The 20,956-nt window shown below is 41.4% G+C and overlaps 1 protein-coding gene across 1 annotated transcript in view; it reads left to right on the forward strand.

Moving 5' to 3' along the window:
- Positions 1-20,614, forward strand: part of CCDC149 (coiled-coil domain containing 149) — an 85,703-nt gene extending 65,089 nt beyond the window's left edge. Inside the window, exons 10-12 of the mRNA XM_063135073.1 lie at positions 387-463; positions 12,949-13,053; positions 19,951-20,614. Of these exons, the coding sequence (XP_062991143.1) occupies positions 387-463; positions 12,949-13,053; positions 19,951-20,531 (763 nt within the window). The 3' untranslated portion in view covers positions 20,532-20,614. The remainder of the gene's footprint in view (positions 1-386; positions 464-12,948; positions 13,054-19,950) is intronic.
- Positions 20,615-20,956: the final 342 nt, after the last annotated feature.

Below are 20,956 nucleotides of genomic sequence, written 5' to 3' on the forward strand. Positions count from 1 at the left end.
GTTGTGCACTGCATGAGGACTGAGGAGGAGGATCTCACGATCACCATATCCCAAGATCCCCCCCCCCTCCCTAGGTCTAGACATGCCCCAGTGTCCATGGCAGCTGTCACTTGTTCCATCAGCATAGCATTATAAAGAAATTTTTTTAAAAGGGAAAGGCACTTCACATTAATAACTTTGCAAGGGAATGCCCAGGATTTAAAGGGTGTACCTGACCGGGGGAGGGGGCGTGTTCTTCTCGTAGACCACACCTCTCCGAGTCACCATCTCCTCTTTGTCATAGAAAAGTGCACACCATCCCACTTTTCCCTCTCGATGAACCTTGCCTCTTGTGTGTTTTCTTCTTTTTAAGTTCTCTCTCACGAAATAGTGTGTCCTTATTGCAGAATCCTAGGCAATCGTGTCGCAGAGTTGGAGAAAAAGTTGAGAACTTTAGAAGTCTCTGGTTTGTGGAGCCTTCCAGGTTAGTAAAAATTCACAGTAGTTCTTAATGTTGGGGCGCCTGAACTCAATGAGTTGGATCTAGACTTGGTCATACATACAGTAGACCCATTAAATTCAATGAGACAAATTAGTCTAAGTTTGAATAGGTCTGGATCCAATCCAATGAGAATTTTAAGAGTACATTTCATAAGAAACTTGAGATTTACATTAGAAATACATTGGTTTTCATTGTTTATTGTAAGCCTTTTTGAGTCCCTATAAGAAAAGCAGTATGAAATTCTTTTTAATTAAAAATCATACTTTACTATTGTTTTGCATGTAACAAACAACTAGATTTGTCTGGAACAGAACCATTCTCAAAGGTGATTTGACCGCATAATTGGAGAGCTAGTGTATAGTTTTTAGAGTATTGGACTAGGACATGGGAGATCCGGGTTCTAGTCTCTTTTTGTCCATGAAGCTCACTGGGTGACTTTGAGCCAGTCACTGCCTCTCAGCCTGACCTACCTTGCAGGGCTGTTGTTGTGAGGATAAAAATGGAGAAGAGGAGAACCATGTAAGCTGCCATGGGTTACTTGTAAGAGGAAAAAAGGCAGGACATAAATGTGTGTTGTTTGGTTTGGTTTTTTTTTTTTTAAACATAAGTCACTTTTGAAAACAATGTGAAAAGGCATGTATCAGCACTTGTCTACTTGTTCAAAAAAATCATTTGATAAGACTTCAGGATCTATAGCACTTTCAAATGCCACTAGGAGACTGCATTTTGGAATGCCACCCATGATTTTTTTTGTGGCTAGGATAAACCTTTGCCCTGACATGCTAACTTTCTGATGGTAGGAGTATTTTTTAACATAGAAGCATTCAAATTTGCAACCCCCTACTTATATTCTGTAGACTTTGGTTGCAAGTGTCATGGGATTGTTCTGACCATCTCTAGTTGAGTTTTAATAGGCATGAAACATGGGGGGACGAAAATTAAAGTGACACTAAATCTATTATAAAAATATATTTTTCCATGACTGAAAACCACAATTGGTTTCATTAATAAAAAGTGCTTTTCCTCTGTGCAGTATTTTTATTCAGCTTAAATATACTCCTGAAATTGGGGGCAAATTCACTTTCTAAAATATGTCTTCTTGTTAGAACAGTGTATTTGCTAAACACAGCTCAAACCTTTTATTGTAATTCTATTGCATCCAATTGTACTGCCGTGAGCTCATTTCACATGTTATTTCTTAAAGACCAGAACATGTTCTTTTGAATGACATATTTGTCTGAAGATTTGTAAAAATATACTGAGAGAATCAAAATACATATATCTTCCTTTTGCAAGGTTCTGAAAGTGGCTCTAGAATTCACAATATGCCCCCCTGACAAACAGAAAAAGAATGTTGTAGTGGCAAGTATTTGATATTTAGCAGTCATTCAAATGCAGATGGAGCTATTCAGTTGCTCCTTAACCCAGGCCAAACCTCTTCCACCATACCAGTCCTTCCCCCAGTGTCTGCGGGAACATTCATACAAGGGCTGAGCCAATGGTTGGTGTCGTGGCTGGATTGTTGAACTGGGAGTCTGGATATCTGGGTTCTAGTCAGCCATGGAAGTTCACTGGATGACTTTGGGCCAGTCAGACTTTCAGCCCAACCTACCTCACATGATAAAATGGAGAGGAGGATTATGTACGCCGCCTTGGGCTCCTTAAGGAGGAAAAAAAGGCAGGATATAAATGTAATAAATAAATAAATGGTGCAGTCTCTCTTTTCTCAATAATAATAATAATAATAATTATAATAATTATATTTCTTACCCGCCTCTCCCTTTGGATCGAGGCGGCGAACAACATTAGTACAGAATCAATGCATCGTAAAAATTCTTGATTTTACATTGATGTGGATCGGCCTGCCGGAAAAGGCTAGTCTTTAAAGCTGCCTTAAAATCACACAGAGAGTTAATTTTACGAATCTCCTCTGGCAGGCCATTCCACAATCTGGGGGCGACAGAAGAAAAGGTCCTCTGGGAAACTGATGTCAGCCTAGTTTTAGCTGACTGAAGTAAGTTCACCCCAGAGGACCTGAGTGTGCAGGGCGGACTGTATGGGAGAAGGCGATCCCGCAGGTAACCTGGACCCAAACCATTTAGGGCTTTAAAGGTAATGACCAACACTTTGTACTTTGCCCGGAAACTAATTGGCAGCCAGTGGAGTGACTTTAATGTTGGGGTAATATGCTCACCCCTAGATGTACTGGTGACCAACCTGGCTGCCATATTTTGAACTAGTTGAAGTTTCCCAACTAGGTACAAAGGTAGAGTGCATTGCAGAAGTCAAGCCTTGAGGTTACCAGCGCGTGCACTAATGTCTTTAGGTCTTCTGACTCTAAGAAGGGGTGCAGCTGGTGTATCAGCCGAAGCTGATGGTAGGCACTCTTGGCCATCGCATCTATCTGGGCTGTCATTTGGAGCGACGGATCCAGGAGCTCCATGCATTAAGTATACACATGGAGGCTAAGATAAGAACAGGGTCCCACTCTTTTGACTTTCTGTAGTTCAGGTTATGGAACATTTTTTCACCCACCTGTAGTCTTGCCCTGACAGTTCCAACTAACCTAGTGCCCAAACCTTTTGCCTCCAGTATAGCCATTTGCTTTGGCTCTCTTGTCTCTTGAAATGACATTAGCCAGGGGTCAGGATGTGAGGAAGGAGCTTACAGTGATCCCTGGTTCTCCAGGTCTCGGAAAACCTAAACTTTGCAAAAGCTTAAATGCTGTGCAGCTTACTGCTTCTGCCTAACTCTTGACCATTCTCTTCATTAAGGCTCAGTTCACATGAACAACGATCAACAGAGATGCAGTGCAAAGCTCTGAATGTTTACTCATATGGTGTGTGTGTGAACTCGGTTCAGTGGGGCTTACTGGGCAGAATCCTTACACGCGTACCCACTGCCTAGCCTTGCCAATTCCATTCTGCAAGTGGCTCTTACCTCTTGTGGAAATGCAATTTAGTCCTTCTGGGGCAACCCAAAACAAGTGGAAATGCTCGTTTCTGGAAGTGGGCAGGTTGACCTAGCTCACATAAGCACTAAATTGCCATTCTGCCAGCAGCAAGGGCCACTTCCGGAACAAAATATACAAGGCAGGCTGTGTGCAGACCAGAATTAGTGGCCAGGTCTTCTAACAGATGGGTAGCATTGGGTTCTGCCCAATCCCAGGTATCACAGCCATAGCTGTGTTCCAATTTTGATGCATTTGCTGTCTTTTGTTTTGTGGAGTGGGGGACTGTTCCCTCTATATGAATACATAAATACCCCTGATGTCCCTTCATGGAATATCAAGCTTAATGTTATCAAATAGATATATCTCAGAGTTGCCCTTCACTGGACTTCCTAGAAAAGAAATAATCAAGGCTGTGTGCAAAAGTGTGGAATCCAGGAGCTGTGTTCAGCACCTTGGTTTTTAAAAACCAAACTTTGATCTCTTATGGTTGCAGGGATTAATAAAATCCCACCATTTGTAGAAGAAGCTGGATAGAATTTCTTGCAGTCAGAGGTAGGGCTTCAGAACCCACAAGGCTGTTTACCGTTACTATCAGAAATTTTTTTTTATGTAACATAAGGAAAAATATGGGTAGCAAGGTTTATATTTCCCTTGGTTCAGAATTTTGATATTTCCCCCCGTATTCCTTGGGAATAGTAGCAGTGTCTTGAGAAGGGACGGAATGAGACTGTACATAGTTCACATTATTTGTTTGAAAAATATATTTAAAATATTTCTAGGCTGTCTTTTGGGGTAGAAGCAGTTGAACAATTGTAAAGAAATATGCATATGGGTGTGCTGAATGTTTGGCTGTTTCAGTGTTCAGCACAAAATCAGTGTTGGTTGTGTGCGTGCAATTTTTTCTTTTCTTTTCTTTTTAAAAAAGTCAATTAATCATCTTTTGTGAGTTCCACACCACCCTCATCAGGTTTTCCACATTAATGTAAAATTTGTACTGTCACATTACATCAGCTTCATCGGCTTCACTGTTTTGAAACATAAGCAATGAATTCCATACCTGGTATAGGCATTTGCTTATACCAGCTCATAAGGATTTGCTTATACCAGACTTCAGAATTAGGAGTCTTGCTGTATTTGCCTACTAGTTGAATATGTGTGAACACTCCCATTGGTGTAACAGTATATATAGTGCAGATATAATATGGTGCAGAAAATAGTGTCAGTGTGGAAACTATTGAATTTTTCATCCTGGAATCTATTGAAGCTTAGAAATTTAGCCCTAAGAAATACTTCTGATAAACTATGGTCTTTCCCCCTCCCATCATAATTCCAAAATATTTTGCCCTGGCTTTAATGACGTTTAATATCAAAAGCTCAGTTCCTTTCTTTTGTGTCCAGGCTATCAAGAATATCCATAAATCTCTTCTGCCACTTGTTTTCATGAATCGAAAAATGATTATGTAGATAAGGCTCAGAAATATAGATCCAGTAAATTAATTCCTTTTACTGGACCGACTAGTAGTTATCAGTTTTGAACTATACGCTTACTTATTTAGACATAAATGTTAAAGCAATAGTAAGATAAAATGAGATGTTGTTATGCTCCCCATCGTTAGAATAATGTGTCTTCAGTTGTTTAGAAGAAAGAAAGGATGAGGCTGTAATAGTTTCATGGCTGCCATTTAAGCGAACTTTTCCTGAAACTCAGTGGTAGAAATAGCAGCAACACACGTCTTCAGGTAGCTACTGCGACACAAGCACCTGACTGATATAGTGTCACTCCAGGGCATTGTAGAAACTGAAAATGCACACTTATGGCTGGAAGACTAAGGCCCTTTCATCACCTAAGGATTATCCCAGGAAAGTGGAGGGATCGTCTCTGCCTGCTCCTGGGATCCCCTGTGTGTCATATAGATGCACAGGGATGATCCCGGGGGAAAAGGCAGGTGTAGAAATGGCCTAAGTGAGCAGTGGGCCTAGGAGGGAACATACCACAGGGTTTGTTGCTAAGGCCACCTCTAATCTGGTGTTGACCCCACTCATTGGGACTCAGGCCATAGCTAGACCTAAGGTTTATCCCTGGATCATCCAGGGGTCAAACCTGTTCATCTAGGTGACACACAGGGGATCCAGTGCTCAGGCAGGGGCGAACCCTGGATGATCCCAGGATAAACCTTAGTTCTAGCTGTGGCCTTAGCTTCCAAACAATCATGCTATATGTTAATGATGTTAGAAATAGGTGTAACTCCAATTACACAGGCTTTGGAGAAATACAGCAGTAAATGAAAATATGCTAGAACTGGAAATAAAATAACATTTCCTGATACCTGGCAAAGATGTCGGAGTATGTGTGTGAAACATGCCTTTGGGCATCTGTTCTGTATTCTCTTTCTCTCCACTACTTGGAGCCAAAACACATGATCACTGCAATCACAAGGTGATAAAGGTTTATTGGGCTATTCCATGGTGGACTGTAAGTGAGAAATACCATGATTAAATGCTCCCCGCATTTTTTAAAAAACAAAAACCTCTACATAAATACATAACTATTGACCTGGTTCACACAATCATTTTCAGCCCTGGTGGCTTAAATAAGCCACTGTGGTTTGTGGCATGAGCTGGGCACCTGCCTGCGGCTATTCCATAATCAAACTCCCACTCATAGGTTGACATGGTGTCCAAACACGGTGAGGGTTGATTGTTGGCGTGGTTAATAAACTTCCTACAACCAAAAAACAGCTCATAGGTTATAAGTGGCTTCTTGTGCGAGACTGATAGGAAATAGGGTTCATGCTTAGGCTTCTCCCTAGAATGATAGTCTTTGGTATACAGCCAAGCTTCCCCTTACTTAAAAAACAAGAACCATCAAATCTGTCATCTCCCTGCTGCAAACTGAAATTTACAGAGCAGGGAAGGTACAGCTCAACAAATGCTCTCCTACCACGACTGTACTGAGTGTATGTTTCTGCTCTTTTAGGCTGCTCTTTATTTTGCTGTTTCAAACACAACTGTTCTCTCTTTTCTAGTGCTATCTTCCATTGGGCCAATTGGATATTTCTTGTAATAGATTGCAAGTGGAATAACCACCTTTTAGTAAATCAGAGTGTAACTTCCTTGGCTATATAGACCCCATGTTTCCATATGCGCATGTTTCAACCCAGGCCCCCTTGATGTGAGCTGACACTGAAACCAGATGGGCTTGGTACGACCGGAGCTCCTAGTAGTTGGGCTTTGATACCTTATATCCTACACCATCAGCACTAGTATTTCCTGTACTTTGTGTGTACCAAGCCTGTACTTTGTGTGTACCAAGCCTGTACTTTGTGTGTACCAACCAGGCTAGGGGGTTGTGCTCACTTGTGAGCGCTCCTTCCCAAACGCTTGCAAGTAAGATCAGCGTGAAAACAGTCCTTCAAGCAGGGCTGTACTCATCTCAGCCCTGCAAACCATCACACATCTTGTCCCATGGCCATGAGCAGGGGAAGTCAGAGACTCTGATAGGCGTTCCCCCAAACCCAGTGGAGCATCTTTTCCTGTTGAGGACTGGGGCTTTGTCCCAGAATCTATAGGAAAAAAGGACTCTATTCACATTACCTTCACCAAGAAAATAACCCCTTGTAGTGTTTGCTTTGGTGGAACTAGCACACATACCCGAAGTTTCTCCCTGGGAATTTTGGGACTTGTAGTTTAAGGCTTCGTTCCGGGAGAGCCCTCCATAGCCTCTGCCTTTTGCCCCGTGATAACTTTCTCTTGGGGCAAGCAAAGCAAAGACAGCACTTGGAATTTACACAGAAAAATTGACTCTTTTTGGGTTGAACTGGGGGACAATTGCCCATTCATTCCTAATCTAGGCTGCTCTTCCAGCTTGCCTAGCTGACTAGCCAACTTCTGTAAAAGCCTAGCCTTGGAACTTGCTTGTCAGAGTCTTGTTAAGTGAGGGCCTAGGCTCTGCTCTCAGCCCCCAGCTTGGTGTTGACTATGCATCTCCTCTGCCCCTTCTGATTCTTGATTGCTGCCTTGAGCTTGACCCCTGCCTGTTGTGACACATGCACCTGGCCCGCTTGGTCTGAAAGCCAACGCAGAATCTACCTGCCTAAAGCCTGATCTTTGCCAAGGCCTGATAACATGATTTGTTGACTTAACCTTGTATAAGATCCCAAACTGCAAAACCAAGGTTGAGTTTGTCACCTTCCAGTCAGAGAGGCAGAGAAAACGCCTTTACCATGGTTTGCTGGGTGCAGATGTAGTGCTTAACCCTGGGGGATGCAATGCAGGATTTGCAAACCCACTTCAGAACTGTGTTTTTGCATCCTTGGTTGCAGTCAGTTCTTAACCTGGTTGGGGCATGATGCTTGTGATACTCTTGATTTGGTCTGCTCTCCCAAACATTTCACTGAACAGAGTAATTTGGCTTTTTTAAAACTGAACAATGGTAAAAGACAATGATCTCAGAATAACTTGCTCTATTATTTCTGTTTAGATGTCAAATTAATATTTATATAATAACTGTTTTCTTTCCTTCCTTTTTTTTCTTGCTGCCTGAAGGCCTGAGCTACAATATCTCAGTGGGATTTGGGAGTAGGTTCTGCTTGACATATGTATTTTTAGTAACTAATCTTAGCGGTGCATTAAGTATTGTCACTGCATGTAAATAAATGGAAATGTTATCTGAATGTGGTTTTTTCTCCCCCTATATCTGTCAGATTAAGATGTTCAATTGAGTAAGTTAGACGGCCACAAGAGAATAAAGATTACTGTGTAAAAATATTTTTAATTGGGGGAAATGATAATAAAGGAGAATATGAAATTGTTCTGAATTTAAAGATTGCAAGTTGTGCAGAAAGATGTGGTTTGTAACATTATTTTTTAAAAAAAATAAACAACCATGATAAGCAGTAAGTCAAAATATATTTTGTTTCTCTTTACCTTGGGCATTATGAGTATGGACAGCATCTTACATTTTACTTCTAAAGTATTGCTATCTGGGTTATGCCTTCCAAATTCAAGTACCATGGAGCCTATAAATGTTGACTATGGCCTTATCTACAGCACAAACTTAAGCTGGTTCAATACTGTGTAGTGTAGCTCGTCCCTTAGAGCTGTTGCACATGTTTTCCTCACCTCAAGGATATTGCTGTGAATAACATCACTGTGGGCAATTTACTCCCACAGCTATCTGCTGTATTGGTCACATGGATTGTCGTCATCGCACTGCAAGTAGTCACATCTTTGTTCCATATTCCTGCCAACGGCTGATGGAACAAGGCTGCAGTCAGTGCAGTTCGTAGTAACAGGGCCCCATAACTTTGTCATAAAGAACAAGCTTTGCAAGCAGAAGGACTCAGGTTCAGGTTTGAAGTAAAGGATCTTCAGTAAAATGATCAGAGTAGGAAGATCAACGGTATGCCTTACTCAATGTAAGGCATATTTTTAAAGTATGCATTTGTTCTGTAGGACACCCAAGCTTTAGTGGCCTATAGTGGAGGGTTGTCAGTCCCATGGCAATGCCATTTTTGTCAGCATCCCTGTAGCAAGGATATAGCGTACAGCAGAGTTAGCAAAATAGAAGTGCCAATTTTAATTAATTCTGCAGTTAAAGTATTACTTAATGTACAACATAAGTGGTAGTCCAAACACTGATTCAGACATTGGAGTGTGATGCATGCAGGACAAATACATAGATGAAGGGGGCCACATGTTACCCATTCCTGATGTAGACAGGAACAAAAGTCACCCTTCTGTCCAGTTGATTTGATGGAGCTAATTTGTTCCAGCTTTTCTCTTTTATTTGTTACACCTTTCATCTTCCATCTTAATTAGTATTAGATTATTGCATATTCCTCCATCCAGTCTTACAAAGGAAAGGTGTTATATAGAAAGGCTAAACATCTCCTCAGCCTTTTGGGGACCAGAGCTAGCAGCCTTTTTTTCATTATATTTGCCCCTATGTGTATAAGTATTTCCCTCTAAATTTCTGATGATATTATCAAAATATATTTTCATGTATTAACAAACACACAAAAGGCACCAAAAGGTGATCAGTGCCACAACGCAACCATGAAGTTTAGCTGCTCAGCCTTTTCCTAGAAGTGCCTCTCATTTTGCGGTGAGAAGTTTCTATGACTGTATCCCACAGCAGCGTGGTCCCACTTTCTGGGAGGCGTGACCCTAGCTTAGGGGAGAACCGTCGCACGTGCCGTGGCACTGCAGGAAACCTTTGCCCTCTGCCAGCTCCCTCTCCACACAAATAAGTAAACCGTGTGGGACAAAGAAGGCATACTTCCTTGTGTATGTGTGTGGGGTTGGTGGTCAAGTAGCTCTCACTGGAATACTTTTGTAGTCACTATGTAGATACAGAAACTGCACTGCAGCTTTCCTCAGAGGCTAGCTTCATGTTACAAGCAAACACATGTAACAGACCAGATTTTTATTTTCTTAAAAAGACATGCCGCTTAAGGAGGGGCCGTTTTGAGCAGAGAAAGAACAGGGTATGGAAGACGATGCTTTATCCATTCCTTGCTGCCTCCTCCTCTGCCCAAAGCCTCCTCCCCTCAGGTGTTTTCTCTCTGCAGGGTTTCTAAGGTGTGTTACCTTTCCAAGTACAAGGCTCTGTCGCATGTGTTTGTGTGAGTAAGCCCTCAACCGGGCAAAACAGGGTTCTCAAGAAGATTGTGGTTCCCAAGAAGATTCTCCCACACCTCAGATACACTTTTTAAAAAGAAAATTCCATCTTGCCCCTGCTTTGATAACCAGAGTTCCCTATGTCAAGGGAAATTTCCCTCAATCAATGAACAGTGTTTGGGGGAGGCCTTTAATTCTTCTCTGTTATGAAATCCCCATGGAACCCCCTCTCTTACCCTGGGCGTGGCTTTAATTTGACTCTGTTGATGTCTGCAGCAAGAGGGGAGGTATTTGATCTGGGCTAAGAATAGGCTGCGATTTTAATATGAACATTGCCAGAAATCCATTAGCATCAGCGTTCCTGACTTCTCTTAAGCCAGTGCCTACAGGGCCATTTTCATAAACACTCTATAGACACATAATTGTTTCTCTACCAGAAGGCTTATGGCTGTGTTTTCAAAAGTGACTCATGATCGGGGGGGGGGGGGGGGGGGGTTGCTTTCAGAATGAGACAAGGAGGAGTGAGGCTCAGAGAACAAGTGTCAATACATGCTAAAGGGCTCCTTCAGGGTGTTTCAGGCTAGAAGCAGAACAATTCTAATTTTGTGTTAAGAAATCTTGGCCATCTAAAACAACAGCCAAAGGAATATCTGATAGAAATGAGGAACGAAACAGGTTTAAGTAGTTCTTGGGGTATTTCTCATTTATTGGAGACTAGATCTAAAATAATGGGTTGCAGCAGTAATGTAATAATAATCAACATTTATAGACTGCTTTTCCTGGAGTCCATTATCTCAGTAATTTCTGCAGCCCTGGTAGTAGTATTATCCTTACATTGCAGATGGGACAAGGTTAAGCTCACTGAGTTCATGGATGATGTGAGATTTGTATTTGCAAGCCATAGGTTACATTCTTATCCATCTACACTGCACCAGTAGTTTGAACTTGCTAGTCCATCTTGCGGTAGTTAGATGTCCATGGTCCATCGAAGTGATTTTTGTAAATTTTGATAATACCTAGGATCTTATATCTAAAATCTTTGTCTTGAGTGGCTGCTGTGGTGGAAGTTTTCCAACACTGACTGTTCTTACAAGGGGTTCTGACTTATTTTAACCTTCTGCAAACTTATTCGAATCTTCTGCATATCAGGTTCTTAAGGCCTCTTCTGAAGTTAACAGGTTGTGCTCATTGGTTTGTTTTTCAAAGTTGCTTGTGAGTATATTCACATGGATGTGCCTTTAAGAAAAATACACGCTTTTTTAAAAAAAATCAAATCTCCAGACTAGAATTCACACATGCAGATACACAAATATCTACAATACATCTTTTCCATCCATGCTGGAAAGGCTGCATGGACAATATTCGAGGGACAGTTTAAAAAGGAAACTGGGAAACAATTAGGACGAAAGAAGATCTGGGTTGCTGAATATGAAATCAAACTTTATTCCCTTTACTGTTAAAGATCTTGGATATATGTTTGGTCCTATCTTAGTCTGTGACTTACACCTACGTGTAATTCATATGAGAAAAAATACTGTACAACAATGTGGCCTTATGGGATAGGGCTCAGCTGTAAAGGCAAAATGATCATAGAATAGTAGAGTTGGAAGGGGCCTGTAAGGCCATCAAGACCAACCCCCTGCTCAATGCAGGAGTCCATACCTGACAGATGGCTGTCCAGCTGCATCTTGAATGCCTCTAGTCACGTGTGTGAGAGCCCACTACTTCCCTAGATAATTGGTTCCATTGTCATACTGATCTAACAGTCAGGAAGTTTTTCCTGATATCCAGCCGAAATCTGGATTCTTGTAACTTGAGCCCATTATTCCACGTACTGCATTCTGGGATGATTGAGGAGAGATCCTGGCCCTCCTCTGTGTGACAACCTTTCAAGTAATTGAAGAGTGCTGTCATGTCTCCCCTCAGCCTTCTCTTCTCAAGGCTAAACATGCCAAGTTCTTTCAGTCTCTCCTCGTGGGGGGTTGATTCCAGACCCCTGATAATTCTCGTTGCCCTCCTCTGAACCCCCTCCAGCTTGTCTGCATCCTTCTTGAAGTGTGGTACACACTTTCCCTTTCTATTCCTCTTCCAAGATGTGGGAGGGTGGATAAGAAAACTTTCTGGGCCCCAAGGTTCTTGAGTTTCCTTCCCAAAGCTTCAAAGTCTGATGTGATTTCTTTGTAGCTCCACTTGGCAGTATCACTTGTTCCCACATGGATGAGAAGAAAAGGTTATGTGTCAGTGGCAAGCTGTAGTGGCAAGCCTCTCTCCTCTTTGCCTTGGTCTCCTCTTCCACTACACTCACCCTGACAAACTCGTGTTTGCTTGCCCTGATTGCTCGCTCTTTGAGAGCTGGCTTCCTTATGTACCTTGAAGTCCAGCTGGGGCAGCTTCTTCTTCTCTTCTATGCTCAGCTAGGAGTCAGGAAACCGAATGATTCTCCCCGCCTACTCAGTTGTTATGAGCAATCAGGCAATGATGACAGTGAAGAGCCAATTCAGTGTTTTTCAAATCTAAATTATATTATTTCTATTAGTATTAAGCTTTAGTCTATGCTTGCACTATTTCTCATATGGCTTGATTAAAGTTTACTACATCTAGCTGCATTTTTTCTCACTTGTCAAATAATAAAACTGTCTTTTAACCACATGTGGTGACACAAAATGTACTTGTTTGTCTTAAAACAGTTGAACTGCTGTATATTTTTTGGCGCATAGCATAATTTTGGTTCTGCTGTAGAGCTGAGCCACTGAAACATGACTTTTGAAACTTCCATTTTGGCTAATACAAGATAAGATTATCATTTAATGTGGTCTCACTGTTTAAAACAATGCATTCAAAAACTTTTCAGTTTTATTGGTCAGTTCATTCTTCCATGTCCTCTAAATTGCAGGTGGCAAGGATACCATAACCTTCAATGACCCCACTCTTCCTGTTATTCAGAGGTCTCGATCACCGTTGCTAACTCTCACTGATGAGCTGGAGCAGAAGACAGAAGGTAAACATCTGGGATCCTAGGGAAAACATAGCATCAGCTGCTTTGTCTCTTTTGCTGTAGGGTACAATGTATACCAGATGTTGCTACGAGAGCAAGTTCCACCACAGTGAGTGTTTCCCTGGCACCCTGATTCCAAAAGTTTCCATTTTGCCTTAACGGTCAGCTATTATAGAATTACTCACATTGGATTGAATGGGTTGCAGGCATCCACTAACTTTCCTTTATCGGCATGGCCAAAAGGAAAGGTTTCCAAACTCTGTTTAGCAGGCATCGGACTTCCAAGAAATATAAAAGCCATGCCATCCCTATCCGGTTCAGATCTAATCCATTCTTACTATATGCTTATTGATTAGCTACTCAGAGACCCCAGAGGGCAAAGGGCACCTTACAGGAAGTACTGTGTAGGGCTCTGTCAAAATAATACTATGAACACTCAACCATCCATCGCTAAGCTCCAGAATGTGTACACCCAAAATATGGTTATGACCCCCTCCTGTTCCCTGTGGTTCTTTGGTATGCAATACCCAGAGCTGGAAAATCAAACCCCATTATTGTGCTATACGTACCTTTGCTTTTAATTTTGTACTAGGGGAAAAATCCTTCGTCAGAACTGAATCTTTCAGAAGGAATTCTTAATGGACTGGATGAGAGCCAATAAACTGAGACACAATCCAGACAAGATGGAGGTACTGTTAGCAGGTGGTTCGCCTGTCTGGCTAGGTGATGTTCACCCTGTTCTGGAGGGGGTTGCACTCCCCCTAAAGGATTGGGTTCGTAGTTTGGGGGTGCTCTTGGATCCAGAACTGTCACTTGAGGCACAGGTGAACTCAGTGGCAAAGAGCACCTTTTATCAGCTTAGGCTGATATACCAACTGCACCCTTTCTGGATAGAGATAGCCTAGCTACAGTTATCCATGCTCTGATAACCTCTCGTTTGGATTACTACAATGTGTTATACGTGGGGCTGCCATTGAAAATGGTCTGGAAACTTCAACTGGTACAAAACAGGGCAGCACGTTTACTAACAGGGACTGGCCGATGAGACCACATCACACCAGTCCTTTTCCAGCTTCATTGGCTGCCAGTCTAGGTCCAGGCCTGATCCAAAGTGCTGGTATTAACATTTAAAGCCCTAAACGGCTTGGGGCCAGGCTATCTGAAGGAACGCCTCCTCCCGTATGTACCTGCATGGACTCTATGGCCATCCTCAGGAATCCTTCTCTGTGAGCCCCTGCCAAAGGAAGTGAGGCAGGTGGCTACTAGGAGGAGAGACTTTTCTGCTGTGGCACCCCGGCTGTGGAATGAGCTCCCCAGAGAGGTCCGTCTGGCGCCTACATTATATTCTTTCAGATGCCAGGTGAAGACCTTTTTATTCTCTCAGTATTTTAACAGTACATAAATTAATTTTGCTGTTTAAAATTTGTATTTTAAAATTGTATTTCTGCACTGCTGCTGATTTTATCCTGGTTGTGTTTTTATATTGTATTTTATATCATGTTTTATACTGTTTGTTTTATATTTGGAATGGTTTTTAATTTGTGTGAACTGCCCAGAGATCTTCGGCTATTGGCCTGTATAAAAATGAAATAGATAAAATAATAAATAAATAAAATCTTTAAGACAAGCTTTTGCCTCTGTTTCCCCGTCACAGCCTTATTCCTGGATGTTTATTTATTTATTTATTTGTTACATTTATATACCACTCCGGGCGGTTTACAAAATAGATGTTTATAGATAACAAGCCAAGTTTATCATCTTATCATTGACTAGATACAAAAGAGGGCAGGGCTCCTGCAACTGGTCAGTTTGCCAGAAGACAGGGTTCTTGATTTACAACAAGGACAAAAGGTTCTTGAGAAGGTCCACAACTTTCCTAACAGTATTAGCAAAAGTCTGCAGCAGACGTAATAAGGCAGAAGAAATAGGTTGCATCAGAGAAAAATGGTCATTTTAAAATTTAATCATAATGTTATAATGTTTTATTTTGATTTAGTCAACAGAACTTCTATAGTAATTGAAAATTAGTATCAAGGACTTTTTATCATTAATTTTAATTCGTTAGCTCTGAATTATTAGTCATTTTCTTTGTTCTGTGTTTAATTTGTCTGTTTTTACTTTTGTAATATTCTGGATGTTTTCTTTCTATTATATTGTGATAACCTAGGGTTATAAACAATGAATGAATGAATATATTTTATTATATTACTTAATAAATAAACTTAGCTTATTTTTTTTCTGTACACTTGGTCAACTGATTTTCTTTTGTCCTGTAGTAGAAATTAAGCATAATTTGAAATAGTGTAGTAAACGTTCCATCATAAAATATTGCAAGCAGACTAACCCCAATTATCTAACAGGCTCTGGGGACAATCATTCTGTCAAATTAGCAAGTAAGCAAACTCCTATCTCTACACCTTCCTGCTATCTCTGAGACTGTTCTGAAGGTCCCCTGTGGGTCTTAATGCATTTGGATCAGCTATAATCAAGGCTGCTCATACATGACACACACATTTTTCATTGTTAAAAATTCAGCATTTAAAAATACGAAGATGTTGTTTTTTTTTGCATAAAGCTATTCAATTTGCACAGTTCATTCTGAACCCAGTGTTAGAATTTGGAATGGAGTGGTGGGAGAGATTATGGGTTAGTAAAGGGCAATAGGAGATATACAGAAAGGGAAAGTGAGGATCCATGATTCACTGGTTAATTGAATACTTCATGTGCAGGAGGTCCCAGGTTCAATTCTTGCTAACTAACAAGAACTGTTCAAAGTTGAGTTTTTTAAATTTCAGTGGAAGAGTTGAACTTGGATCATTAAAGTGGTTAAGCTTGGCTGGTTCTTGTAGGAACTAACTGTGTAGCAAAAAGCTTGAAAGAGTGTGTGTGTGTGAGAGAGAGAGAGACAGAGAGAGGTCATATAGGAAAACCAGCTTGTGCATAAATTAAGTTCAGAAATATTCCCATTTCCATGATCCCCTCAGCCCAGTTCGTGGAACCAAATCAACCTTTCAATCAGATTTTATCCAACTCTGTTAATTACCCATGAACTTTACATGAACAAACAGAACTCTTTGTGTGTTGTCACTTTGCATGGATGCACAAAAAGTACTGAATACAGAACTATGCTGTATTTTGTGATTTTATCTGTTGTGAACCGCCCAGAGAGCTTCCACTATTGGGTGGTATAGAAGTGTAATAAATAAATAAAAACATTCAACTTCATGAGAACCTCAGAGCTTCAGGCATCGGAACTTGCTAAGGGAACAGGAAACCTGAAGAAAATTTATTATTTATTTATTTATTTATTTAATTACATTTATATACCGCCCCACAGCCGAAGCTCTCTGGGCGGTTTACAACATTTAAAAATAGTAAACATTAAAAGTATACAATTTAAAAACACACACACACACATAAAAACAGTATAAAAACAACAGTATCCATTTAAAAACAACAATTGTGGGGTCCATTAAAAACAAACTTAACGTTGTTAAATGCTGTTAAAAAGCTGTTAAAAATGCCTGTGAGAAGAGAAAAGTCTTGACCTGGCGCCGAAAAGATAACAATGTTGGCGCCAGGCGAGCCTCATCGGGGAGATCATTCCACAGTTGGGGGGCCACCACTGAAAAGGCCCTCTCCCTTGTTGCCATCCTCCGAGCTTCCCTTGGAGTAGGCACTCGGAGGAGGACCTTGGATGTTGAGCGCAGTGTACGGGTAGGTTCATGTCGGGAGAGGCGTTCCATCAGGTATTGTGGTCCCAAGCCATGTAGGGCTTTATAGGTTAAGACCAGCACCTTGAATTGGGCTCGGAAACATATAGGCAGCCAATGCAAGCGGGCCAGAATCAGTGTTACATGCTCAAACCTCCCTGTTCCAGCTATCAATCTGGCTGCCGCATTTTGCACAAGCTGCAGCTTCCGGACCGTCTTCAAAGGCAGCCCCATGTAGAGGGCATTGCAGTAATCTAATTTGGAAGTTACCAGAGTATGGACAACTGAAGCTAGGTTATCCCTGTCCAGATAGGGGCGTAGCTGGGCCACCAACTGAAGTTGGTAGAAAGCACTCCGTGCCACCGAGGCCACCTGAGCCTCAAGTGACAAAGATGGTTCTAGGAGAACCCCCAAGCTACGAACCTGCTCCTTCAGGGGGAGTGCAACCCCATCCAGAACTGGTTGAACACCCCCCATCCGATCAGAGGAACCACCCACCAGCAGCATCTCAGTCTTGTCTGGATTGAGCTTCAATTTATTAGCCCTCATCCAGTCCATTGTCGCAGCCAAGCACCGGTTCAGCACATCCACAGCCACAGCCACAAAATCATGTGCCAAATCAGAGATTTAAATAAAAACACATTTCTTATAGGACTGCTCCGCCTTAGAATGTAAGTGAGGATCAAATGTTAAGATTTCCCAGCTCAAATGATCCTGCATATGGGAAAATAGAACTCTTTTCTCTGATTTGTTAGCTTTCCACACACGCAGAAAGTTAATGTGGGGGAAAGAGTCAAACATACAAATCCCACACCTGCTCTATGAGGTGGTGCAATCTGTGAGTTGGTACTCCATGTTCTTAAGTAAAATGTGATGGCACTAATCTTCTGATGAGCAATTGACAAGAGGTAGTTGCAGAAATAGAACACTTCATAAAGGGAGGTCATATTCAAAAATAAGTTTTTACGAACAACTCATTACATTGTCATTTTCTTTGCTATCCTTTTACTTATTATTTATTAAGTCGCTCTGTATTGCAAGCATATCTAGTGGGAAATAAAACATCCTTCTCTTCTTCCTTAATATCGTGTCTTCTTTCTATGCTTTTATTTGGGTTTGGGTTTTTTCTTTCTCATTTTTCCCCTGCCTGTTGCCCTGTTCATCTGCCCCCAAATATTAGAATACAAGTTAACAGTGGTCGTACTAATTAATACTCAAGAGGTTTCAGACATCTTAGCTGTTACTTCAGGCTGTCTCCAGAGTAAATGTCATTGGGGTTTGTTTTTTAAAACTGTATCATAAGTAAGCCAGAATCCACGCAGCTTTTGTTTTTCTGCTTAACCTTACCACCACCCTGCCCCAATTTAAGGGCTAGTTCTTACTTAACGGCTGTGTTGTGAGATCCACTTCTTTGTCATGTCTTCCCATGCTTGTTTTATTAATGTTTGGATCTGGGATACACATTGGCAAGGTTAATTTATACTTGCTCACCATCCGTTTGGTGCCCAGACAAGGCAGAGATAATAATTAAGTGGAGTCAAGAACTACATTAATAATAATAATAATAATAATAATAATAATAATAATAATAATAATAATTTATTTATTTCTTACCCGCCTCTTCCTTTGGATCATTAGCCCCGGCATAGAAGCTCCTCTGCCACTGCAAATAATTGTCATGTATTTTAAATGTTTAAATGTTTTAACATAGGAATATATTTTAAACTTTTGTATATTTCTATTCATAGGTTTAAAATGTATATGTTTTAAATTTTGTAAGGCCGCCTTGAGGCCCAGAATTGGGCAAAAGGCGGGATACAAATAAATATAATAATAATAATAATAATAATAATAATAATAATAATAATAATAATGTACAGATTGTATCTAAATAGTAGGCTTAAACACTGAATAGGAAACAATTCCCATACAATCTGCCCTGCACACTCAGGTCCTCTGGGAAGAATTTACTCCTGCTAACAAACGCAGGGCTGACAACTATTACCCAGAGGACCTTTTTTTCTGCCGCACCCAGTTTGTGGAATGGCTTTCTGGGAGAGATTCGTCAACTTAACAGTCTTCCAGGATTTAAGAAAGCAGTAAAGACTGATCTCTTCTGGCAGGCCTACCAAGCTGAATTTTAAGATGCCCTTTTTTAATGGTGTGCTGCTTTTAATGATGCACTGGTTTTAAACGTTTGAATTAGTTTTATGTATTTTATGGTGTTTTTATTTGTGTTGTGCCCTGCCTCGATCCAGAGGGAGAGGCGGGTAACAAATAAATAAATTTATTATTATTATTAAATATCATTGTAGCATGTGATCCATTGAGCCAAGTCAGACATAATGATACTGGTCTAATAAACCATAATTGATTAGACTGAATATTGTATGCCTATCCACTCCTACCTCCTCTTCCTTCCTCCCTTCTCTTGCATGCCACAACTGAAAATGTCGTGGTTTGTTAAAGCACACTTTTCCATTACATTCACACTGGGAACGTGTGTTTTAATCTCAGGCCTCACCTACACCAAGCAGGATATTGCACTATGAAAGCGGTATATAAAAGGCAGGAGCCACACCAAGCAGGATATAGTGGTTTGAAAGCGGTCTATGGTCTGTGTCAATGGGCCCCAAGAGTTGTCAGTGCACTTCAATACCGCTATAAAGCAGTCGTGTGGCTCCTGCCTTTTATATACCGCTTTCATACCACTTTCATAGTGCAATATCCTGCTTGGTGTAGATAAGGCCTCAGGCTATATACACCTGGCTAGGAACACAGATTCTGATTCAAGATGAAGGAACATACAGACACAACACTCGTTCTAGGTCTAATAAACCATGATTCAATAAAGTGAGATTGTAACATCTGTCCTGATTTGCTTAGAAAGACTCTCTTCACAGGTAAGAGAGGACATTTGAATTCAAAGGTGAGAAAGGAAGTATGAATAACTTGTCATCGTCCTCCTCCTCCTCCTCCTCCTCATGCAGGGTGATCTGCATATAGGGAAATGCACGTCTGGGTCCCTGCATCTCTTTGTGGGTAAGACGCTTCCCACCACTTCTCTCCCTGAAGGCGTACCACAACATTCATTATGTACATGCAGATTTCTTGCTCATCACCAAGAGCCTGAAACTGTGAATTTATATTCACCAAAACATGACACTTCCCCATTTTTCTTTTCTAGGAGAACAAACCAAGGAACTGGAGGAAATGTCTACTGTTAAAAGAGAATTGATATTTCCAGAGGAAACAGCTGCAGTTCCTGAAGATTCCCACACAAACCAAAACAACGGTAACAAAACCAATCATTTTCACCCCTCATTACCCCAGTTTCCTTGTGAGGAAGAGGATGTAAATGGCTTTGGGAATGAGATCATAAAGCTGACAGAAGAGCAGACGGCTGCGGAACTGGAAGGGAGCAGAGCAGAACGTCTGACAGAGAGCCAGACAGCGGGTCAGCCAGACCTCAGCAGCTTATCTGAAGGCGAATCCCCCTTGCCCAGCCCTCATCCCTCTGACTACACAGAACCATCCATCCTAGAGAATGGACATGCGAACGACAGCCAGGCTGTGGAAGGCGAGAGAGACGCCTCAGAAGGCGACGCTGAGAACACTGGTGAGGAAAAGGACGTGCGTGGCGGCACACTGGACGTGACAGAGAATGAAAAACGAACGCTTTCAACCCCAGACTTAAGTAACATTCCAGATGATAACCCTGACGTGGCGAAGGTGAGAGACCACCGTCCTGATCTCGACTCACTGTGAACATTTTGACCATGGCCTTGCTTGCTGGAGGAATGTTTGCTTACCCGAGTTGCCTCCTTGTTTGTCTGTTGAAAAGATTTCCACCCACCCACCCCCGTTCACCATTTTGGTATGTAAAAAACAAACAATATAAATATAAAATATAAAAAGGGAGCAGGAGTCAAATGATGTCTTTCAAAATTCTGGCCTCTGCTATTTGCTGCGATTAAACGTTACCAGAGAGCGACATAATTGAGAATAATGGGATTCGGCACCCCGTCATTATTTTTTTATCATGTCTGTTATATCTCCTGTCTCTTTAGAATGTATATTTTTGGCACAGTGCCTGGGCGAATGTATCTTAAGAGCCTGACATGTCAGGAGGAGGGGAGAGGGTGTTGGGGGTTTGGTAAGCAGGCAGAATCAGAAATGATCAAACGTAAAGG

This window comes from Elgaria multicarinata, chromosome 10, assembly GCF_023053635.1.
Source record: "Elgaria multicarinata webbii isolate HBS135686 ecotype San Diego chromosome 10, rElgMul1.1.pri, whole genome shotgun sequence".
Lineage (NCBI taxonomy): Eukaryota > Metazoa > Chordata > Lepidosauria > Squamata > Anguidae > Elgaria > Elgaria multicarinata.